The 21,166-nt window shown below is 43.2% G+C and overlaps 1 protein-coding gene across 1 annotated transcript in view; it reads right to left on the bottom strand.

Annotated features, from left to right (window-relative positions):
• Positions 1–20,859, bottom strand: part of col27a1b (collagen, type XXVII, alpha 1b) — a 61,403-nt gene extending 40,544 nt beyond the window's left edge. The window contains exons 1-7 of the mRNA XM_061071943.1: positions 20,807–20,859; positions 18,703–18,761; positions 13,854–15,139; positions 10,831–10,884; positions 6,071–6,124; positions 2,469–2,522; positions 2,309–2,362 (exon numbers count right to left, since the gene is read on the bottom strand). Coding sequence (XP_060927926.1) covers positions 2,309–2,362; positions 2,469–2,522; positions 6,071–6,124; positions 10,831–10,884; positions 13,854–15,139; positions 18,703–18,761; positions 20,807–20,859 — 1,614 coding nt within the window. The remainder of the gene's footprint in view (positions 1–2,308; positions 2,363–2,468; positions 2,523–6,070; positions 6,125–10,830; positions 10,885–13,853; positions 15,140–18,702; positions 18,762–20,806) is intronic.
• Between the last annotated feature and the right edge of the window lie 307 nt (positions 20,860–21,166).

The raw sequence follows: 21,166 nt of genomic DNA, 5'->3' as shown, positions 1-21,166 counted from the left end.
TTTCCTCTCCATGATAATCCTCAATTAATATCATGTACTTGGGTTTCAGTGCAGTCTTTGGTGGTTTCACTGCTGTTTCCAATGTTTCAGCCATGCTAACAAAATAAATGTGGGTGAAACGCTGAGTTTGTTAAGTTTTTGGCGTTGAAGTTGTTGTCGCCCTCTCCAGTGATGGGTTGTCATGGAAGATTTTATGAGGCCTGCAAGTTGTTGGAATCAACCCATACTACAGACAGCTAACAAACATCGTACTAGACCATAACTGCACGCATATCGCAGCCCATGTCTAGATCCTAACAGCAGAGTGAAACTCTAACCGAACCGTGGTTTGAGGAACATTTTCTGTCGGTGTCCTACAAACAAGTCCAGCCAGCGGAGACAAAACCTGATAAAGGATATTTATCTGTGTCACACAGCTCCATTGTTGCCCAAAAACGATCCACATTATTCCGAACCCCATGATACTCCAAATGAGTAATGGGCCCAACCTGCCATTATTCACCACTGACACTGGGTCGTCAGGTCAGACTCCCATATCCCTCGGTAGCAGAAGGCGAAGGATTGTTTACATTATCCTGTTAGAGTGTGAAATTTGACTTTCCTAGAAATCTCTCAGAAAAGTGACGACACTTACTATAAAGCGTAGCATTAGCACACACGTGCAGGATGACATTCGATAGCAACATGTGTACATGAGTTACACAATGCACAATTACACAATGCACATGGGTGTTGCAGTCGATGCTGCAGCCATCCTGCTGGTGTATAATAATTCACACCTTCAGTAAGGAATCAATGGGTCTGGGCTGACTGCCAGAGAAAGGGTAAGGAAGTTCAAAAAGTATCGAGGGACAGACTGATGCATTGTTGGTCTAACCCAGGTTATTTTCTGTAGTTTACAGAGTTACAGAGGCTCATTGAATGCATCACCTGAAGCGAGTGATAGTTTACATAGCTTACAGAGGTCCCTTGAATGTATCACCTGAAAAATTGAGGCAGTGGCAGTTTGTTCTGAAGAATAAGATAAGATATTAAAATAAGATCACAGAGTTTGTGTAGAGTTGAAGTAGAGGAAACTAAACTCTGACCAGCATGTGCATTCAGTTTGAGAAAAGGACAATCAGCTGTTTGAATGATGCAAAGCGATAAGGTCATGTTATCTTCTTGTTGCTGTAATTTGACAACATTAAAATTTTGCTTTAGCACCTTCCATACTCTAACCCTGACGTAAATCCTCTGAACTCGCTGGTCGTCCGACCCAACCTCAGATATTGACAACTCTCCCTGTTTGTCTCCTTTGCTGTTGTAGGTCATAAGGAACCAGCAATATTAAAATGAGACCATCTCAAAACCAATTAAAAACTTAATTTGTTCATTTAAGTTGTTAATTAGGTCAAAAGGAACAGTAAGATAATATGCATCAAGAAAATGTGCAAAGAAAAACAAGATTGAATGGAATGTTTTGCAAATATAGACTTTTTTCACACTATCTCCATAAATCAGTAAAAAAGAAATCAAACAAACCCAGTCCGCTCCAGTTTACTTTGCTCTTTGGCTACTATACAGAGTTGTGGCTGCGGTCCACTTCAGATGTGTAATTAGTGTGAGCAGGAGAGCAGAGTTTGGGAAAGGCCAAGGATAAAATGCACAAAGCCATGGAGAAAACGTTACTAACCATCACTCCCTCTGTCAGGATCCCGGCACAATGTAGACGACCAATCCTGAGAGGGACCCACGATCTCAGGACTAACCCACATTCGTTCGCTGTCCTACTTTTTTGGGAGCGCTGCTCTCTCCGGAGAGGGAATGACATAACATTCAGTCGGAGGGAGAATTTACAACTTGAGCTTCACCCAGTAAACCTCTGCTTTCCTCACTCTCACTGTGGAGGCCCTGTGATACTGGTGATGTAACATCCCTGCTATTCCATCCTTTAGTATTTCAGCCCACGTGGGAGTCAGAACACAGGTGTGCGCCTCAATGCCTGCGTTATGTTCGGCCGCTTTCCAAACAAGAGCTCAAACATCCATGTTTGGCTGGAACCTCTAAACATTGCAATTTCACAGACTGACGTCCATAAAGGCAGCTCAGAGGGCCGGGGAAGTACGATTGATTTACCGATCCTCCATATGCACAACTCCACTCCGTAATTTCCTCTCTGATTTATGTGTGAAAACATTTGTTGAGGACAAAAGCAGAACGGACACAAAAACACAGAATGTAAACTTTGACCCATTTGGGAAAGAGCCAGTCCGCTGCTTTTTTGGTGGGATTTGCAAAAACTTGTTTCAGAATGTGTGAGCTCTACCTTTCGTCCATCTTGGCCCGGCGTTCCAGGAGGACCCACGACACCATACTCTCCCTGAAATGACAAATAAGGCCACATATCAATACACCAACATATTTGACATGATTGTGTCAAATAGGCAAGTATATTTAATAAAAGGAAAAGGTGATAACATGCGTACTTTTTCTCCTTTTGGGGTTTGACCAGGAGACAGTCCGTGATCTCCTTTTTGTCCCTGCAACATAAGAACAGAGAACATTTTCCTTTTTTCTACAGAGACACAAATAGAAACAAGATATTTCCTTGTCCGTGGCCCAGCGTTCTCTGCATATTTTCTGCATTGCCGCAGCCCCTTCCAGAGGAGCCTGCAGTTTGCATTTACACTATCAAAGAGTTATGACTTCAACCTACTTCTCGGCTGAGTGCGGCGGGTTTGTATTTACACAAACCTGCGCTCCATGTATGCCCTCCTGTTACTCGGTTTACACCAATGCATTGAGAAGTGATGTGGGATGGGAGTGGACGTGAACATTCTTCTGCCTTTTCGGGCAGTGGGAGTCTTGTTATTGAATTCAGGGTCAGCATTTGATGTTCACTCATAGAAGAGCTGCCTGGTAATGTGTCTCTCGGGTTTAATGTCATAAGAAGGACTAGACGACTTCCAAAGAAACATGTAAAGAGAATTTTTAAGAGCTGTTTTGGAAATGCAAAAACAGCCGGAATCAGTCGATTTCAAAAGCTCTGATTTAATTTATTAAACTACTTTGCTTGTGTAAATGAATCCTGCACTCTGACTCTCTTTGGTAAAATCTTCCAGTTGTATTCCCAAACCTCTTTCTCAAAAAAGCAACAGCACACTAGCAGTTGAGTCTTAAGTGGGAAAGATGCACACTGGTTTAAAGGAAACATATTCTGCTCATACTCAGATTCATAATTGTAATGTGGGTTATTACTTGAAGAGGTTTATCTTCAGAAAACTCATTACTTTCCTCACTCTCCATTGCTGCAGCTCCTCTTTTCAGCCTCTGTCTGAAACACTTGGTTTTACCTGCTCTCTCTTTTATGTCCCAGTCTGCTGTGATTGGTCAACTGTTTCCAGCACGTATAGAAAATGTCCGCCCTCCTTTCACCTGGCCTTGTTAGCAGGTCAAATTTGCTGTGCATTATACAAATATAGGGCATTATGGCATCACCATTGTGGTCATTTTAGGAGCTTCGGTGTTTATTGTGCTGTAGAGGAACTCCCTTTACTTCTGACTTTGGGCTTTTTAACTTTGCAGAACTTCTAAATGCATAAAAAACAGTATAACACACGAGAGGATTCGTCTTGACTGAGACAAAATGTCCCATCAGCAGTATTTCGGCTTATTTAAACCTGCATGTTAGCGTGAGCCACAACTTGGCAGGGATTGGTCTGTGGGAACTTTCTCCCGACTGATTTCTCTACGGTCTCGGGCCAAGAGCAACATACATACATGAACACTTTGTTTTTAAAGGTTTTCACCTTAACTAGAGTTTAATCTCAAAGTGATGCTAAATTAGGTATTTTTCTTCCACAGATTATACACATATTCCGTGGCCTCATTCATTTCATTTTCAAGACAAATGTTATGCTACTTACAGTAATAAGTGATTGATAAGTTTCTTGTCTCATTTTATCTCCATTAAATCCGGACAAAGGGACATGTTCAGAACAGAATTTCGCAAACACAGAGGCTGTTTTCATGAAGCTGGTTCATTTGTCTTAAAGCAGAGAACTGAGTCAGACCAGGCTGTCTGCTGTGTGGGGTTTGTGCGTAAACGAGTCAAACCGAGCCAGGCCAGGTTTGGTTAGGCTCCAACCAACACATGTATGATATAAGAGCTTTGGTTTTCTTCTCTGGTTAAACCAAGCCAAAGCATGGTATCAATTATGTTTTTTTGAAGCTCGAAGGCTGTGGAAAATGCTGAATTTCAGAGCATCTGATAGAACTGGGTAGAGGCATGAAATACCAGCAATTTTCTGTTTGATTCTAGCAAAGTCGAACATGCAGCCTCCTTTGTGATATCAGGCTGACACATTATGGAGCTGACCAAGCCTCTCTGTTGACAGTTCAAACCAGCTGGAACGCAGACTGATGTCAAGTACTTGCAAATTAGTCACACAGACATAAAACTGCTGTTTTCTGCTGAATGGACACAAATGTCTTTGTGAGAATGTGTGAAGGTGCAAACTACGATACAGATAATCAAAAACATTCGCAGGAGGAACAAGAGAAACCACAAAAGATTGTCGCTCTCCATTCTGCATTATTGTTTGAATAGCCTTGTTTAAGAAATGTTACATCTATATATTATGTCAATTTTTTACCTATTTCCTCTTATAATAGGAAGCGATTGAATTGTTTAAGAGCAGTTCATTGTTCATTGTGATGAAGAAACTCGATACTCAGTGATTAAATAATATTGGAGGTAATGATGAAGGGTGGTTGGTCATTCAGTCGTGTTGTTGCTTGGTTTGTCAGCAGGATTTCCTAAAAACTACTGATACATAAGATAAACACTCAACAAGCACTTCATTAGGAACAGTGCACTCATAGGGGGAAGGGGAGAGGGGCTCCCTTTGCTTTCCAACTGCCTCCATTCGATGCGGCATAGATTCCACAGGATGTAGAAGACATCCCTTCGAGATTCTCATTGCAAATTGTCGACAGATTTGTTGGCTGCACAGTCACGCTGCGAGTCTCCTGTTCTACCGCATCCCAAAAGTGTTCTATTGTTTTCAGACCTGGTGACCGTGGAGGCCGTTGAAGCACAATGAACTCATCGCCAGGCTCATAAAACCACTCTGAGAGGGTTTTTGCTGTGTGTCACGGCGCATTATCCTGCTGAGAGTTGCTATTAGCCCATGGTAAATTGTGGCCATAAAGGGAAGCTCATGGTCAGCAACAATACCCAGATAGGCTGCAGCATTCAAATGATGATTCATTGATTAAGGCTGCCAAGAGAAAAAATTCCCACACCATTACAACACCACCACCACCACTGATGCTGTTGATACCAGACTCTGATGCTACCATCTGTGCACCTCGACAGAAATAATGATTCATTAGACAAGGCTACATTTCTTTTTCCCAGCTTGAACTGTCCAGTCTCAGTGTGTCCACCGCAGCCTCAGATTTCTGTTGTTTGCTGACAAGACTGGAAGCTGATGTGGTCTTTTGATGGAGTAGCTCGTCTGTCTCAGGTTTTGACATTCTGTCCATTCTATGCCGAAGTTATCTGATTAACGTGTCAGCCTGTCCATTCTCCACTAGCCTCTGTCATCGAGGAGGCATTTCCGTTGCCACTGGATCTATCTTTGTGTCTCTCAACATTCTGAGTAAACTGTTGGAGTTTAGAGTTTCAGAAATAGTCAAACCAGCTTCTCTGGTGCCAACAATAATTCACGTTCTTTTTTATATTTATCTGGATTACGTAAAAACTACTGAATGCATCTCCACAAAACTTGCTGGATGGGTGGGAAATGGGCCAAGAGAGGACTGGATACTTTTTGGCACAGAACCAGACAAAGGGGCTGATACAGGAATTTTTTCCTTTCTCTAAGATGAAGGGTCCATTGGATTGGATTCAATATAAGTTGTAAGTTTGGTTGAGGGATCTCGGATCAAGGCGAATTACTTTAACTCTCTGGCTTACAAACTTAATAACTTATTCTAGGATCCACCTAATGTGCTACACAGTACAGGTGTCATGTTCCTTAGAAAACTTTGAGATAACATTGTTGATGCATCAATGCTGTACCTTCACTCCTGGAGAGCCAGAACGACCAGGGTTTCCATGTGGGCCGGGAGGACCCTGGAAACAGAGAGACACACTCAAAATTAGGGAAGACAGAGAAGGGTGGTCATCAGGGTCATTGAGCAGGTTTCCATTTCAGCAGCTAAGAGGGGGGGTTAGTGTTATGTATGAGATATTCACAGATGTAAGCACATATTGTTTGTTTTCCACTGCCTGTGTTATGGGACAGGTCAGCAGACCCCCAGGATCCCCCTGTGTTTGTGTATCGATGCTCTGTGAGACGCTCTGTGTCTCTTGCCTGTTTTCCTGCCTGTCCCAAGTCCTGACATATGGATGTGATTTTCCTCAACCCCACACTTTTCCACTGTTTTCTATGTCCCCACAAAGTTAAGGCCACCATTCCTCAAATGCTTCATTCCAGAGCCAAGGTCATCTGTGATTTATGTTAAATGTGCTTAGATGTAATTCATGAGGCCATCAGTGCCAATTGTTTTATCTAAATGGATCATCTCCTGCCGGTCTGGCCAGGTGGGTAAGATGTACAGGAGCAGAGAATGAGGAGACAGATTTTTTTCTATCTGGCTGAAAGGACTACAAATTAAAGCAAGCTGCAAAGAGGGATTGTTTGGAAGAATAAAGCCGCAACTTCCTGAGGCATCCAGCAGAATAGTCCTCCATTAAACTGCACACTTGAGTGGAGTGGGGTAGAACTGCTGAGCATGGAAAATCTTCCCCCAGCAAAATCCAGAACGCAATGAAACATGTTCAGATGTCTCGAACAGGAAGCTACTGTATCTCTAGCCCATTCTTTCGAGTTATTCAGACTTTCCATGGAGCTGGAGGTGAAAGTGAGGGATAAGATTACTCTGAGTCCAACAGACGTTGGAGGCCAAGAGGTGTAAGTGTACTGCTGGGTGATCCAGCCGGTCTCTGTCTGTTACTTATCTGTGCTCTATTATCAGACTGTGGAGAGGGAGTCGAGCCTGGGCCCACCCCTCTTCCCTCAAACTGCCCAGACCTCTTCCCCCTCGCAGGCGCTTGCTGTTGGACATATGGAGACACTTACCAGAAGCTCATCTACAGATTTCCTCCTCCTCCTCTATTCAGAGCATCCCCCCCTTTCCCTTGCTCGATATTAAAACGTATGGAAGTCATTATCTCCACTTTGGAAGCATGGGCAAGAGGAGACTGAGAGAAATTGGGAGGTCAGGGCAGAATATTACAAATTACATTCTCACAGTCCATAAGATGCCGATGACTCGGTGGGCGGATGTTATCCCGGTGGATAAAGGGAAGAATGAGTCACTTTGTTCATCTATCTTCACGTGGATGATAAGTGGAATAAACATCCTCTTTGCTTAATTATTCAAAAGCAAGAGACCATTTAGATTCCACCGAGGAGTAAACACCAACATGCACAGGAGCAGGACTATAAACCCAGTTCTGCAGCATACACACAAACACAGCTGAGGCCTGCAGATGAAGGGTACCTGTATGCCAAAGCTGTGACCAGGTTTTACGATGTGAGTCGATGGCTTTTACAGGAGTCACACATGCAGTGCTACTGTTTTATAGATCATTAACCCAGAACAGACCCGCTAACACCCTCTCTGGACTGCGCAGGTGGAAACACTGGGGCTTTAGCCTTGTGATTATTCAATATAATACATGCTCGGATAATAGTATTCCTGACTGACTGTTATTTCAATTGGCAAGAATTTTGGTGCAAAGTTAAGTGTTGATTGCTTCTGATCATTGACCTGATTGAGACATAGAGCAGCCAGTAGCATGACAGGGGTGCTACTAGCCAAACCGCTGGAATGCTCATATTTGAAAAGATTAAGTCATTATGGGAACTGGAACCTTTGCCGAGGATTGAACGATTGGTTTTTGGTTGACAACAGAATGACACAAAAACTATTAAATAGATTTCCCTGGTGAAAGAATCGGGCCAACACAGGACCCATTTATGAATCATTCATGGATCACATTTAGGGCAGTAATATTTATGAGTGTGTCCAATCTGGTGTGGATCAAAATACAAATTTGATTCTAGTCTGATTGATTGACAGATTGTTTCAGTGCAGAAAACTGTACAGTAGGTGCTGTTTAATTTCATACATCTGTTCAAGTACTATTGCTGCAGCAGGAAATATAATCACACAGACTTTTTTTAGGTAGTATCTGGTAGGTGGGCTTAAAATATACTGATATATACAGAAATACTTCCATCCAGTATGTATTGATTAAATTACAGTTTTTACAATACATGCAAACTCAAAAGTAGAGAAATTGTTAGAATGCCAGTCTGCATATGCTCAGTGTTACTGTCAGTGGAAGAATTCCTTGGTGATGAACTCTCATGAACTCTGTGTCACTGACATCTGTGAAAACTCTGCCACCAGACTTCAACTCCCCCGATGTGCTCCCTGTTAGCTCAAGAGCAATAGTGGAAAAGTGTCTGTGTAACTAATAATAATGGAGAAAATGCTAATCAAGCTTCCGAGAGGCTGCTCATCGATCCGTACACGTGTGATTCATTTCGGAAGAGTCTGAATATGACAACATCCATATATCAATTCTGTTTTCCACACCAATCAACCGGTGGCAAATTCAGAGCTGAGTCTCTGTCGTCATACAGTGTCAACCATTCCTTCAGTGATTATGCAAATGTTTTCAATTTTACAGAAAGCCGGCATATAGTGCCGGTGGGTCTGTTCCTCTGCACAAAGCCCTCTTTGATCCACTCTCAAGCCTTCCCTTCGGGGCCGGCTGAACTCCGGCACTCTGCCGGGCTTATGGCAGTTTCGAGGAACGTTGACGCTCTCACATATCACGATGAGGCTGTCGGCTCAGTCAGACATGACACCTCGCCATCGCAGAGGTAAATCCCTAAAGGTGCCGGCACATTCCAGCTGCTGTAGTGAATTTACGATGAGTAAGCTTTCCCAAGTTTTCCCCAGAAAGACCACACAGTTCCTGCAACAGCAAATGTTTCACATCAGATGTCTTCCCCTGCGACTTCTCCCACATCTGGAACAAAAGAGAAACGTGAAGGACCTTCCCATGATTGTAGTCGATCTCCGCAAGTCAGAAAATGCAGAGGAGAATAAATTCATCACACGTGTCGTTAATTTCTCGAGGCCTGTTGAACTTAATAAAACAATAGGAGGCTGTTGTCTTAAAGTCACACACACACACACACACACACACACACACACACACACACACACACACACACACACACACACACAAACACACACACACAAACAACATTAGGATGTGTTACTCTTCAGTGTGCACAACCCTCAGCCAGCAGCAGTGTTGAGGAACAGCAGGGAAACATAAACAACAGAGTGTAATGACTGTTTGAGCAGCTAAATGAGGGGAGTTACTGTTCATTAACTCCTATGTTATAAAAATAAAAATCTTCTACTGTGGGTTGTGCAGGTTTTTCCCTGATCCGATCCACTTTAGAGTTGTGTGTGGGTTCCAGGTGTTTCTTCATCATTTGAACTATTGAGGAAAAAATTCTGACAGTTCAAGAAAACAATCAGTAAGAACCTGAACTGCACCCTCAGGTTTTGTTGGGTTTATTTTGCTCTGAGGTCGACGTGGCCTGCGGTTGGGTCTCAAGAGCTTGATGATGAATGAACTCTATAGAGGTTGGTGCGCTACTGGATAGAGCTGCTGAGCTCCAGACAGGGTCTTAAATGGCTTTAATAAGATGGGGACAAAGCCCTCTTTCTTCCATGTTTAAAGAGATTGGGTTCCCACAGCCCACCCCTCTGAGGCCCGACCGCAGTCTCACGGGCTGTGGCAGGTAGCTCACACACACACACACACACACACACACACACACACACACACACACACACACACACACACACACACACACACACACACACACACACACACACACACACACACAAACACACACGAGTGCTCTGCAGGAGGACTTCAACAGGAACTCTCCAACCAACATTGCTATCTCTTCATTTTTTCCAAGTTTGCAATCTCAGGAGAAGTCCGACTTCTGCTCAATTCATTTTCATATAGGGGCCGATTAAAAGGGCACCGACATCCATCAGTAACTGGGCAGTAGGAAGAAACCAAAATAACAAACTGTCACTTGGGACAAATCATCTTCCAATGTCCCCCCCCCCCCCCCCTTTCTTAAATGTCTTCTGAAAACATGAGCTTGAAAAAACATCTGCTCTCACTCCTTGGTTCCATCAGGAGCTCCCAGTCGAGAGAGAAGGCTCCAGATCTCAACACACTAGAGGCATTCACTCATGTTAACATAGGACGTTTGCCTAATTTAAGCACAGCCGCTGTTCTCCTATATATAAATGCAGCGTATAAACGCTCACGCAACCTTTTTTCATGTCTGAGTTATTCCTACCGTATGTGTTTGATTAATTTCAAATTGGCAACCTGCAGGTTTATAGCTTATGGTTGTTTGGTCTCCAGCTTTACAGATGTACTTTGGCAGCGGAGACACACAGCTTTATCAAACCCTGAGCCAAAGCAAACTAACGTCTGCATGAATAATGCTCCCTGATCCAAAGATGTCACTGAGTGCTTGATCATGAATGCTCAAAGCTCGTCCCTGTCAGCGCACTCAGAGCGGTCTGATGGTACGATAATACAGGATCAGGCACGATTAGGGCATCATTCAGGCTTTGGAGGGGTATAGAGAGAAAACATGGAAACTATAGAAAGAGGGAACTAAAGTAAAGGTAAATGGAAACTTGTCTCACCTTTGGGCCCCTGTTCCCTGACTTTCCTGGCAACCCTGGAAGTCCTTGAAGTCCCTGTAAAGGAAAAAGATGAAGCTGTCAAGGACAGAGTGAAGTCAATCCATAAACAGCGAGGATGAAGACTAGTTTCTGCCTTTTGTTGTGTCATTTCAAAGAAATCTTGGATAGACAGGACAGTGTTTAGAATGAAGAAAGAGCAGATAAAAGACCCTCAAGGTCGATATTAAATCAGTAACTACATCTTAAGCTTCTCTGCAACTTTAGGCCAACGTTCATCACCAAGCACTCGGCCGGGGAGACAGCAAACATGAAAATGTCTCGTTTGAGGCCAGAGCAGCCCTGTTTTTCTTAAGCCAATATTATTTCCGTGCAAAACCACCACAGTGCACGGACTGTACGGCTGATTCGTTGTCCTGGCAGCGTGTTCTACACTGGCCCAGGCACAGCCAATCACATTAATAATGGACATCAGCTAGCTTTAAAACAATTTCATACATGGATTAGCAAAGCTCTTAGAGGTCAAATCTAATGAGGGGTCAATCTGAGGGACCTGGATTTGCTCGAGACATTGGATTGTTACTTCCTTTCCCATGGCCCAGGACATTTAGAGAGAGAGGGAAAAGAGAATGTGCCTGATAATGGGGTTCTGTAACAATGTCAGATGAATAGATCAATTCCGTCTGACTTGGATGAGATCAATATGAAACTCTTTCAGCCAGCCTACACTTTGAAAAGCCACAGGGAATATCAGCAGCATTAAGGCTCACACCATTGCATCTTGGGAAATGTCAACACAGTTGACAGCTATTTATACGTGTGATCAGACCCAAGATGCATAGAGGACACATGGAGATGGAATTGATCAGTAAATAAAGATGGATGACATTAGAGCTCTGCAAAAATTAAGCCAAATTATCTTTTTCTCCCTTTTGTGGCTGGCTACAGTATAGGTCACAAACCCCTCCTGCTTCAAGTATAAGGCCAAAGAACACGTTAAATACATTTTGCTCAAAAGTGCAAAATGTGTAGAAATGTGTCCTGGGCCACATTGAAGTGCCGCCTTCCTAACTGACGTCCTTAAATACAAAATTCATTAATCAACAGTGTTCCTCGTTTCATTTGCAACCGATCAGACACGACAAATGTGTTTCTGCACCCAACCAGTCAAAAAATAACAACAAGTTTAGGCTCTACAAACTACATACGACCGGAGGAAGTGAGATCTGATCTCATCACTAGAGACACATTCCAATGCCGAGTGTAAACTGACGTTCTTAGAGCCCGTCCACATGTGACTGGATTGGCCCAAATCCATGTGAATACCAGGTGTGAACAGAACCTATGACTCTCAGGTTAGTCTTCACACCTGATTCGCTGTGTAAGCTGCAGCCGCTGTTGGAGTGAGGGCCAAGACTTGGCAAGATCTCACATCTGACATCTTTATAGAATTTATACGGTTTATAAACTTTTCATGATATGCAACTCTGGCTCCAAATCATGATTTCCCTCGAGGTTATTTTGTCACAGCTGTTCAAGTGTGATAGAAGCAAATAGCGATAGATTGATGTTAATTACTTCTGTCTGATAGAACCGGTCTGATTGGCTTCAGGGGCATTCAGAGCTTTGGTTTCTAAAAGTTTAACTTAAAAAAGATTGAAGTTAAGTAAAAGTATTGTTCAAAGCTGATTTAATACAAGGCAGAGACATCCCTTTAACAAAAGAGAGGTAGAAGAAAGATCCCTAGAAGGAGCACATAGCACATACCAGGGCCGGGTCTAGACAGGCATGTATGAGGGGGCAGCCACAAATCTTGAGGGGGCATTGTGCTTTATTATATTATTATTATTATAAATTGGGATTTAGTTTGAGGGGGCACAACATTTATTTGAGGGGGCCAGGCCCCCTCTTGCCCCTGCCTAGACCCGGCCCTGGCACATACTGCTTTATAAATGTCAAATCGAATACTTGGACTCTGCTCAGTGCCAAAGCTTTGTCCTGAACTCAGAAAGGTCAGCCTTCCCCTGCAGTCTTACGATGATCTAATTAAAATGATGAATGAATATCTCTTCACTAGTATCTTTTCATTTCTAACACTTTGTCACTGATATCTACTGTACGTGGGGTGCACATTGAGTAGATTTCATGCTTTTATTTTTATGTTTTTACAGACATAATCATCCTTATCCTCAGAGCCAATAAAATGTTATATCCCATGTCACATGCTGACAACTCAACAATGTTAAAGAAAAGGAAAGGAAATAGAGCCAAGACAAAGCATATAAAGCATGAAATAAAAGTGGGCCTAAAATTGCACCCTGAGGGATACCACAGCTGCTTTTTTTGTTTTACCTTTGACCTTACTTTTAAAGTATCCCATCTCTAAGAAGTCAAATACAAGTCCTCTCAAAAGAATCTAGCACCTCATCGCCAGCCCCTGCACTCAGACAACCACTCAACAGCAAAGGGCAGCTTTAAACCTGACTGTTTCTACCTCTGCTGCTAAAAACAAAGAAAGCACGTTAGTCAGCACCAATTTGAAATTGATAGGAAATCTTTAACACCACATAAAAGCATTTGAAGCTAGTTGGAAAACAAATTGAAGAAAGGAAATTAAACAAATTGAAGATGTCTGTCAGTAACGCAGACAACACTTCCATTGTCGAGTCAGACAACAGTCTAGAGATGCAAATGCCTGCCAACAAATTCACAAAACTACACAAACAAGAGACACATCAGCAGTGAATGGGAACATCAGAGAGAGGGAAACCAACTTAAGCTGTGGAGCTGCTATATCATTGTGATCTAAAGATGTGAAATGATGAATTAAAACATGGCTCTGTTACTTCATAAGGAGTTAATTTGCAAGATAAGCACAAAAACACTTTAATCTAAACATGTCACGAGATGAATAACAATTCTGCGGTGCCTGTACAAATATGCACTGATTGTGGGTGTGATAAATGTGCTTTGGTTCGTGCAAGGGTTTCTGGGGCATGTTTGTGTTGTGTTTATTCAGGACTCACCGGTGGTCCTGGTTCTCCCTTTAGTCCAGGAGCTCCAGCCAGCAGCGAGTAGTGGGTTGGTTCCTGGTCGAATGTTTGGAAGCCATCTGTTGCAGCTGGAGTCACTAGAATAAGCGAGGTGGGTTTGACATCATGCACGTCGGTCACCCTTTGCTCAGGTTCCTCTGGAGGAACTGTGCTCAACTGGGTTTTATGGGGAAGGTAGGCGGTTGAAGGAGACCCCTGTGTGGAGGCAGGCGTGGTCTGGAGGTTTGGCTTCATCTCTGAAGGTCTAGTAGAGGCAGGTAAATCCAATCTATCCCCATTGGCAGTAGTATCTATTTGCTTTGTGTTTTCTCTGGCGTGTGAAGTTGGGTTTGGTGGCGTCACGTTGGTCCTCAGTGATGTAGTAACCGTTTGAGTTGGAAATTCGAACGGGCTTTCCAACCCTGGAAGAAGCGGTGGAGAAACAGACACAGCACCAGGCTTTGGAAACACAGATGTTTGGTTCTGCGTCAGCGACCGGTCAGTCGGGGCAAGAATTGTAGTCCTGGTGTTTTCCGCCGTCAAAGCCAGAGTCGGCCTCTGGGCCTCTGTGGAAAGCTCTGTCAGTGACAGCGGAGTTATATGAGTGACAGTAATGTTTGGGTCCGTGGAAAAAAGAGGTAGAAGGGGTGGAAATACGGGCCGATAGGTGTCAGCTTCTCTGCAATGTTTCTTAATGTAATCACAATAGTTATGAGCTGCCTTAGCAGATGGATAAATGTCAAACTGACATATGGCGCCTTCAAATGGCACCGAGTTGTGGTTCATCTTGCCCAGCAGGAAAGAGCCCTCTGGATCCAGGGCCTCCTCCTTTTTAGAAGGCAAATCAGCATGTACACTTTGCTTTCCACAAGAAGTGTGTAGAAACACCTCATGGCCTCGGACATCCAGGGCCAGACTGTGCCAGCGGCCATCGTGGACGTCATAGTCGAAACTCACAGAGCTCCTCGGCCCCACGTGGACCACGACCTTCCCCGGCACGAACTGCAACGCCAGCTGCACTTTCCGTTTTTTGGACAGAACTGAGAAAAGAAAAGCGCTGTTGACGCGATGGACAGACAAGCTGAGGATCAGGGAGAGGTTGGCGGAGCTGTAGTTTGCAGGGATAACGGTGCGCAGAGGCACCTGAATCCGCGCCCTGGGGGTGAGGATGATTCCAGACTTGAAGGGGATGATGCCATTAGGGATGGTTCTCGTGCCTGAAGATGGTGACCCCCCCGGCCTTCGCTCAGAGAGCCCGAGCTGCTGCAGAACATCCACATCTTCATAGAGACAAGAGAAGGAAGTCAGTGACTCGTAGCTTTGTAGACTTTAAGTATCTTGAGATCCCAAACAAGAACCACATGTTATTTACAATACGATCCTGATTCCTAAGCTTATAAAACAAACTGATGGGTACATGGCTTTCTTCTTTCAGGATCCTCCAGTAATGGCAAAGACTACAAAAGGGAAAAGTATGACAATAGATAAATGTCCAAAAAATAAATTATGCACTTAATAATGTTCTTTATTTAAGAAGATGACATATTAATTCATGTAAGGTCCCTATTCACAGTCTCCCACTCCAAAGCACAAAGAAACGTGCAGTAGTATAAGTGCTAATTAGATATGTTGTGATGTCAAGCAGGGAGTTCACAGGTTTATAGTGAGACTAATGGAAAAGCTGCAGCAGAAGCAATTTACAAAATAAAGGCCGCATAACATCTTCAACGGGGCCATACATCAGCATCCAGTTTATGAGATTGCAGCAAATTATGTAATCATTGCATCAGTCTGAATTAGAACAATCTCAGGGGGACGGAGAGAAGAGGACAGTGGTGTGGGGGGGGGGGAATTAATCCTCACTTTCCCTGGAAAAGAAGCTGATTAAAGCCGATCGCTCTGACAGGGGCGCAAGCTCGTGGAAACGTACTGCTGTGTTTTCTGCACACTTTAATTACCACTTGCATCTCATGGGAGGATTATCCAGGTAATTTTTTTTTTATGAAATGCGGTGTTGTGTGTACTTAAGACTGTTTCTGATTAGATCCGCAGTTTTATTGAGTTTAATTAAATCCACGTTTAACGGTAGCAAGGAACAGCCTTTGAAGAAGCGATCCTGAGCAACTACTAGTGACCTACTGCTGCAGATGTTGTAAAAGGATAACACAGAAAATTACTTATCCATCGTGTATCTATAATTAAATTCATATTATTTGATATTTCACAAGAAATAAAGCTTGAATAATCAGAAATTACTGTATTCACTGACCTAACAGACCTAAAGTTATAGCCACTGAAACAAAAACACATGCTCATTTAAATCTGGACATAACAATCCGTGCTTTTATAAAGTCCAGTTATCTTACAATTGGCACGAGTCATCAGTGCTGTCAAACACATGCTTTTTGTTTAGTTTACCAAGGTTGGAAAATAAAGAGTCGATCAACCCCCACAGCCAATCAGCATATCCTGAACCCAGAATGTTAATCCCCCAGTACGTGCAATGCAGAAACCAAAGGCTTATATATGGAATCTCACATATCCTTTCTTCTCCAGACTAACGCAAACCAAATGTGGGCAACTCTGAAATAAACTGTTAAATAATGAATTATGGCTCAGCAGAGGAAACACAAATATAGACACGTTGTGTGTTTGGAGGGAACCCCCCACTCAGTGTGTGCAGACAGTGGGAGGCCAGAGAGAAAAATGACAGAAAACAGAATCTGAAAGAACAAAGACTTTCTTCAGTTAAGATATCAATACAGCACAGATTTGAAATCTTAAAACGAGAGCCAGGGTGTCCCTTTACTTTGTGATTTGTGAATACATCTTCACAGCTTTCCCTGCTTACTTAAATCTATGAGGACAGGCAGGTAACCTATGCTTTTTGTGACTTCCTGGAGAGCAGGAAAAGATAGAAAGCGGAGTGTTATAGAACATCCTAGAGACAAAAGTCTGCCAAAGAGCAAAAAACACAGTGACATTCCCAGACAAATGCATCCCCATTATTAGTATTCTGTCAATTCACACTGAAGATTTCCTGCGGCTGCTTCAGTCTTCTAATGGAGACGATGAGTGGTAATTGAAAGACAATTAACATAAATCACAAATTGTGTTTCAAGAACTCTGCATCCAGAGAAGTTTTTGAGTTTGGGGTATTTTGTTGGCCTGTGACTCAGCAAGAAGACTCTGGGATTGAATCTGAAATCCTTTCTCTGTGGAGTTTCTTTTGGGGGGGAGAATTTGTGGAGAATTTTTAGCATGAATGGGTGTTTGTCCAAGTTGTACCCTTCCTCTCGCTCAATGCCCACCCCCCCTGCAACCCTCAAAGGATGAGCTGTAGAGATAACGGATGGACGGATGCTTGCTGCCTAGAGGTGAAAGGTCATCCGGTGATCCCAGAGGCTGCTGGTTTAATTCCTGGCACTGACAGATGAGCCATCACCTGGAAGATAGTTGGTATTAAATCTTCAGAACCCAAGTCTGCTCCAGGGAAGCTTTGCCGTGTCTGAACTCGATCAAGCCCTGAAACGCCTGAGGAAACGTGGAGCTTAATAAGCATGTGTAACCATGGTAACACTGCAAAAGACTCAATTTCATCACCTGTGCAAATCGAAAACTAAGTTTCCAAGGTGCAAACATAGAAGCAGACGGTGCAGGACACCTATCTTGGATTGGGTGAACAAATTGCAGACCTTCCATTGCAACTCATCTCCACATGAAAAGAGAAAACAACATAGTCAACATCCTTCATGTGATAGAACCACTCTGCAGCTTTCTACCAGCAGCAATGTTATTACAGTGCAGCCTGCCTGAACAGATTTATAACCTCATTAGGATCTGAGTTTGCAAATGAGCACGTCCTCGTATATATAGAATCCCCGCGTCTGTAGACACTCAGCAGCCGTCATGGGAGGAAAATATCAACTTACAAAGGCAGAATTACGGAGTAATTGCCAGACACAGTTACGCGTGGGCGCGTTATCAAAAGGCGTCTAGAAACTGGGAAGAGCTGGAATTGAATGAGATCTGGCGGATTTTGATTGACAGCAAAAATCCGACGGCGTGCTGGTTACGGGTGTTTAAGTTGTGCTGCAGACATCAGGACACAGCTGAGACTCAGTCGACATAAGAGAGAGGGATTTACAGATGAAACCATTTAGAAAAGATGTGCATGTGTGTTTATATTCTTAATTCAAGCTCTGAATATTTGGTTGGACTTGTGTTTTATGTTGAAACTATAACAAACCTTGATTACATTTCTTTGTCATGAAGGTTCGATAACAACAAAATTTGCTGAAGCATTTGATTAGTGGATCACACAACACATCCGTTTTTTCAAAATGTTTCTACTGACAATATGGGATCTAGCTCTAATTCCACCATCGTCAAACTACATAGAACACATCGCCCCTTGAATTAGAAGCAGAGTTGTGAAGGACGTCTGCAGGTCCCAGCTAATCCACTTTCAAGTGTTGGAGCACACAAACAACCACTTCAATGGGACGAGGAAGAAAAGTGAAGCTCATCTCCAACAAAGACTTAATATTCTATCCAGGGATGAGTGAATGTATTGAATCAGAGTCTCTGACCTTGATCGATCAATCAGTGATGCTGACGCAGGAGGAATCTACAGCCTGTGCTTGTTTTAGATCATTCCTGATAAACTTGGATAAACCTGTGAACCAGAAGTGACTTTTTATCAGTCATCAGTTTAGAATCTGGATATTCTCTCTGTGTTGTAGTGCACAGGAGACACCTGAACGTGTCACTGTAACTTCCCATAAATCCATTTTAATTTTCTCTCCACCCTCTCACACACACAGAGTAAACCCTTACTTACCTTGTGCCTGTGCCAGCCTCAGAGAGCAGGAGAGAATCGTCCAAAGAATCAGAAATCTCCTGGAGAAGAAGAAAACAGTTTGGAAACATTATGACTGATAATCAAGGGACCAGGTGATCTTAGATATTATTCGATTCCTTCAAATATGGTTTGATTAATGTTCATCCTCCAAAATATGAAAGCATAAATAAGTGACTACCACTCAGCCCATGGTGATCGTGTTGTCATTACACGGGCTCCACTATTATCAGGTCAGTATGGCCCATGTATGGCCCATGTCCCAACCACTAACACAATCCCTAATAAACTGAATAGAATCATAAGTTGCAGACGAGTGGGAAATGTGAGCCGCCATTTTGAATCCTTAAATTTTTGCGTTTTGGTAAGTGACACCTTCAGGGGTGGAGCCTGACGTAGAGCTGTATGCCCCAATGAATTCATTGCTTTAGCGTCTATTTGACTCTAAATGGGGCCGTGAGTTACAAAATGAACATCCTGCTGTATTGAAGAACACTTGAATCTGGAGATTGAGACCATAAACTCCACAGGAAAATGTATAATGAGTAAGAAATAAGTTAATTTTCTCAAAAACTTCTATAGAAACTGACTGCTTATACAAAGGAATCTTCACTCCCCACAGTCTACGTCCATTTGTATGTGGTTGCCGAACCTGGAATAAGCCTAAAATGAAACATGTAAAGATGAAACTAATTTGGAAGTGACTCTGAACTTCACTCCTACGACGACTTTGCAGCAGAATGACTGAAAACAGCAGCCGCAGCAGCTTTGTTCAAAGTCTCACATCTGTTTTTTAAACCAGATAAGCTACTGCTCAAGCGGCTTCTAGGTGACTGGTCCCACTGGAGAATCTCTGACAACCTGACACCGCTGCATCACTTTCCACTGAAGGATATGATTAACACTTTTCAAATATATGAATTTAGCTTTTCATTTCTAACGTGAACTTTCGGATGCGATGAATGTTAAAGGTGAGGGACTTATTTTCTCAACCTGCGAAAGTTTGATCAATTCCTTTTTCATGTGGCGGCGCTGACATTTGTCGCCTCGCACCAGCCCACACGCGGGGAAACCTCCGCCATTGATTTTTCAGTGACATTTATATCTCAAGACAAGTGATGACAGGGTGTTGAGTGCTCACACACTGAGCTGATAAGAGGTGTTATATCATTTCTGAGGAGCGTAACAGGATATTATCCCAGAGATGATGTTGGTTTTTCAGACTCAGTGCTTTTCTTGTGTGTGGCTCATGAAACTGGACGCTTGTTGAGCTGCTGGAGTTTGAAGTGGTGAAGGCTCGGTGACAAGTGCCATAAAGACGGCAGTTAGAGGAAATCTTTTACATTTGCGGTTTTTCCACCGAGCCGCAGAAAAGAAAACCCATCGGTCAACCACTGGCACACTTGACTTGCCAGTAAAAACTTTTCCTCCCTCCTCTTCATGTCCCACTGCTGCTCTGCTGCTCTGCCATTAGCAACAGAAACTAAAAAAACTGAAAAGAGTGCAGTTTGTGACCAAGTCTCTCTTTCTCATGTCCAGCAGAGTTATATGATGCAACTTTGTGTGTTTTATTTCCCCCTCCCATTTGGACAGACAGCCAACCAGCTGAGTGAGATGCACAGCAGGGAGGAGGAGGAGGAGGAGGAAGAGGGGAGAGGAGGAAGAGAAGGAGAGGACTTTACTCCTCCTCTCATACATCTCTCTCCCCCTGAAATCAGTCCCAGACCGTCTGGCAGCTCATTGTGAGACAAGCTGCAGAGACACAGCCTCAACAGCAAACTGCACAGAACTCTGTGTGGAGCAGAATAAAACATGTTTGCATGCAAAGCATTAAAACTCATTAACTCGTGTGTTTTGTGCATTTTAATAAAAACATCAAGCTTTTCCTTTACTTTCTTAAGATACTTCCACAAATCCTGCAGCAAGTTTTGCAGACAACAGCTATAACAACTTATCAACTCTTTACCTGCAGCTTATCTTTGCAAGAATGTGCACAATGCATTCATTATTTTAAGAGATGTTCACGAGCACATTAATGTCAGATAACCGATCATAGAGAGAGAAATAAAGATAGACATGGACTCACCCCCCGACTCCAGTGGTTTTGAGTTTGGAGTGCGGGGCATTGTCCGGCTCCATCGCGGTTACTTCATTCTTTCCTGGGATTTTTACTACAGTCCACACGAGGCGGATCAACTTTTTCCATTCCAGGTCTTCACAGAGGAAACGGCACCAAACAAAAAATAAAAAATCACCATCAAACATAAATAAAACAGTCACACAAAGAGGCAGAGAGAAGGCTGGTTTCTGTCATGGTGCTGCTCCTGTAGATCCCAGTGGATGACACCAGTGACACCAGTGGATTCAGAAGAATTAAAGAAATAGAGTTTCCACCGGTGCGCGTCTCAGGTTCTTGTGCGTCCTCCTTTACGCGCGTTTTGCAAAA

The sequence above is a fragment of the Limanda limanda genome, chromosome 5 (genome assembly GCF_963576545.1).
Source record: "Limanda limanda chromosome 5, fLimLim1.1, whole genome shotgun sequence".
Lineage (NCBI taxonomy): Eukaryota > Metazoa > Chordata > Actinopteri > Pleuronectiformes > Pleuronectidae > Limanda > Limanda limanda.
This window is presented reverse-complemented; position numbering and strand designations above follow the sequence as displayed.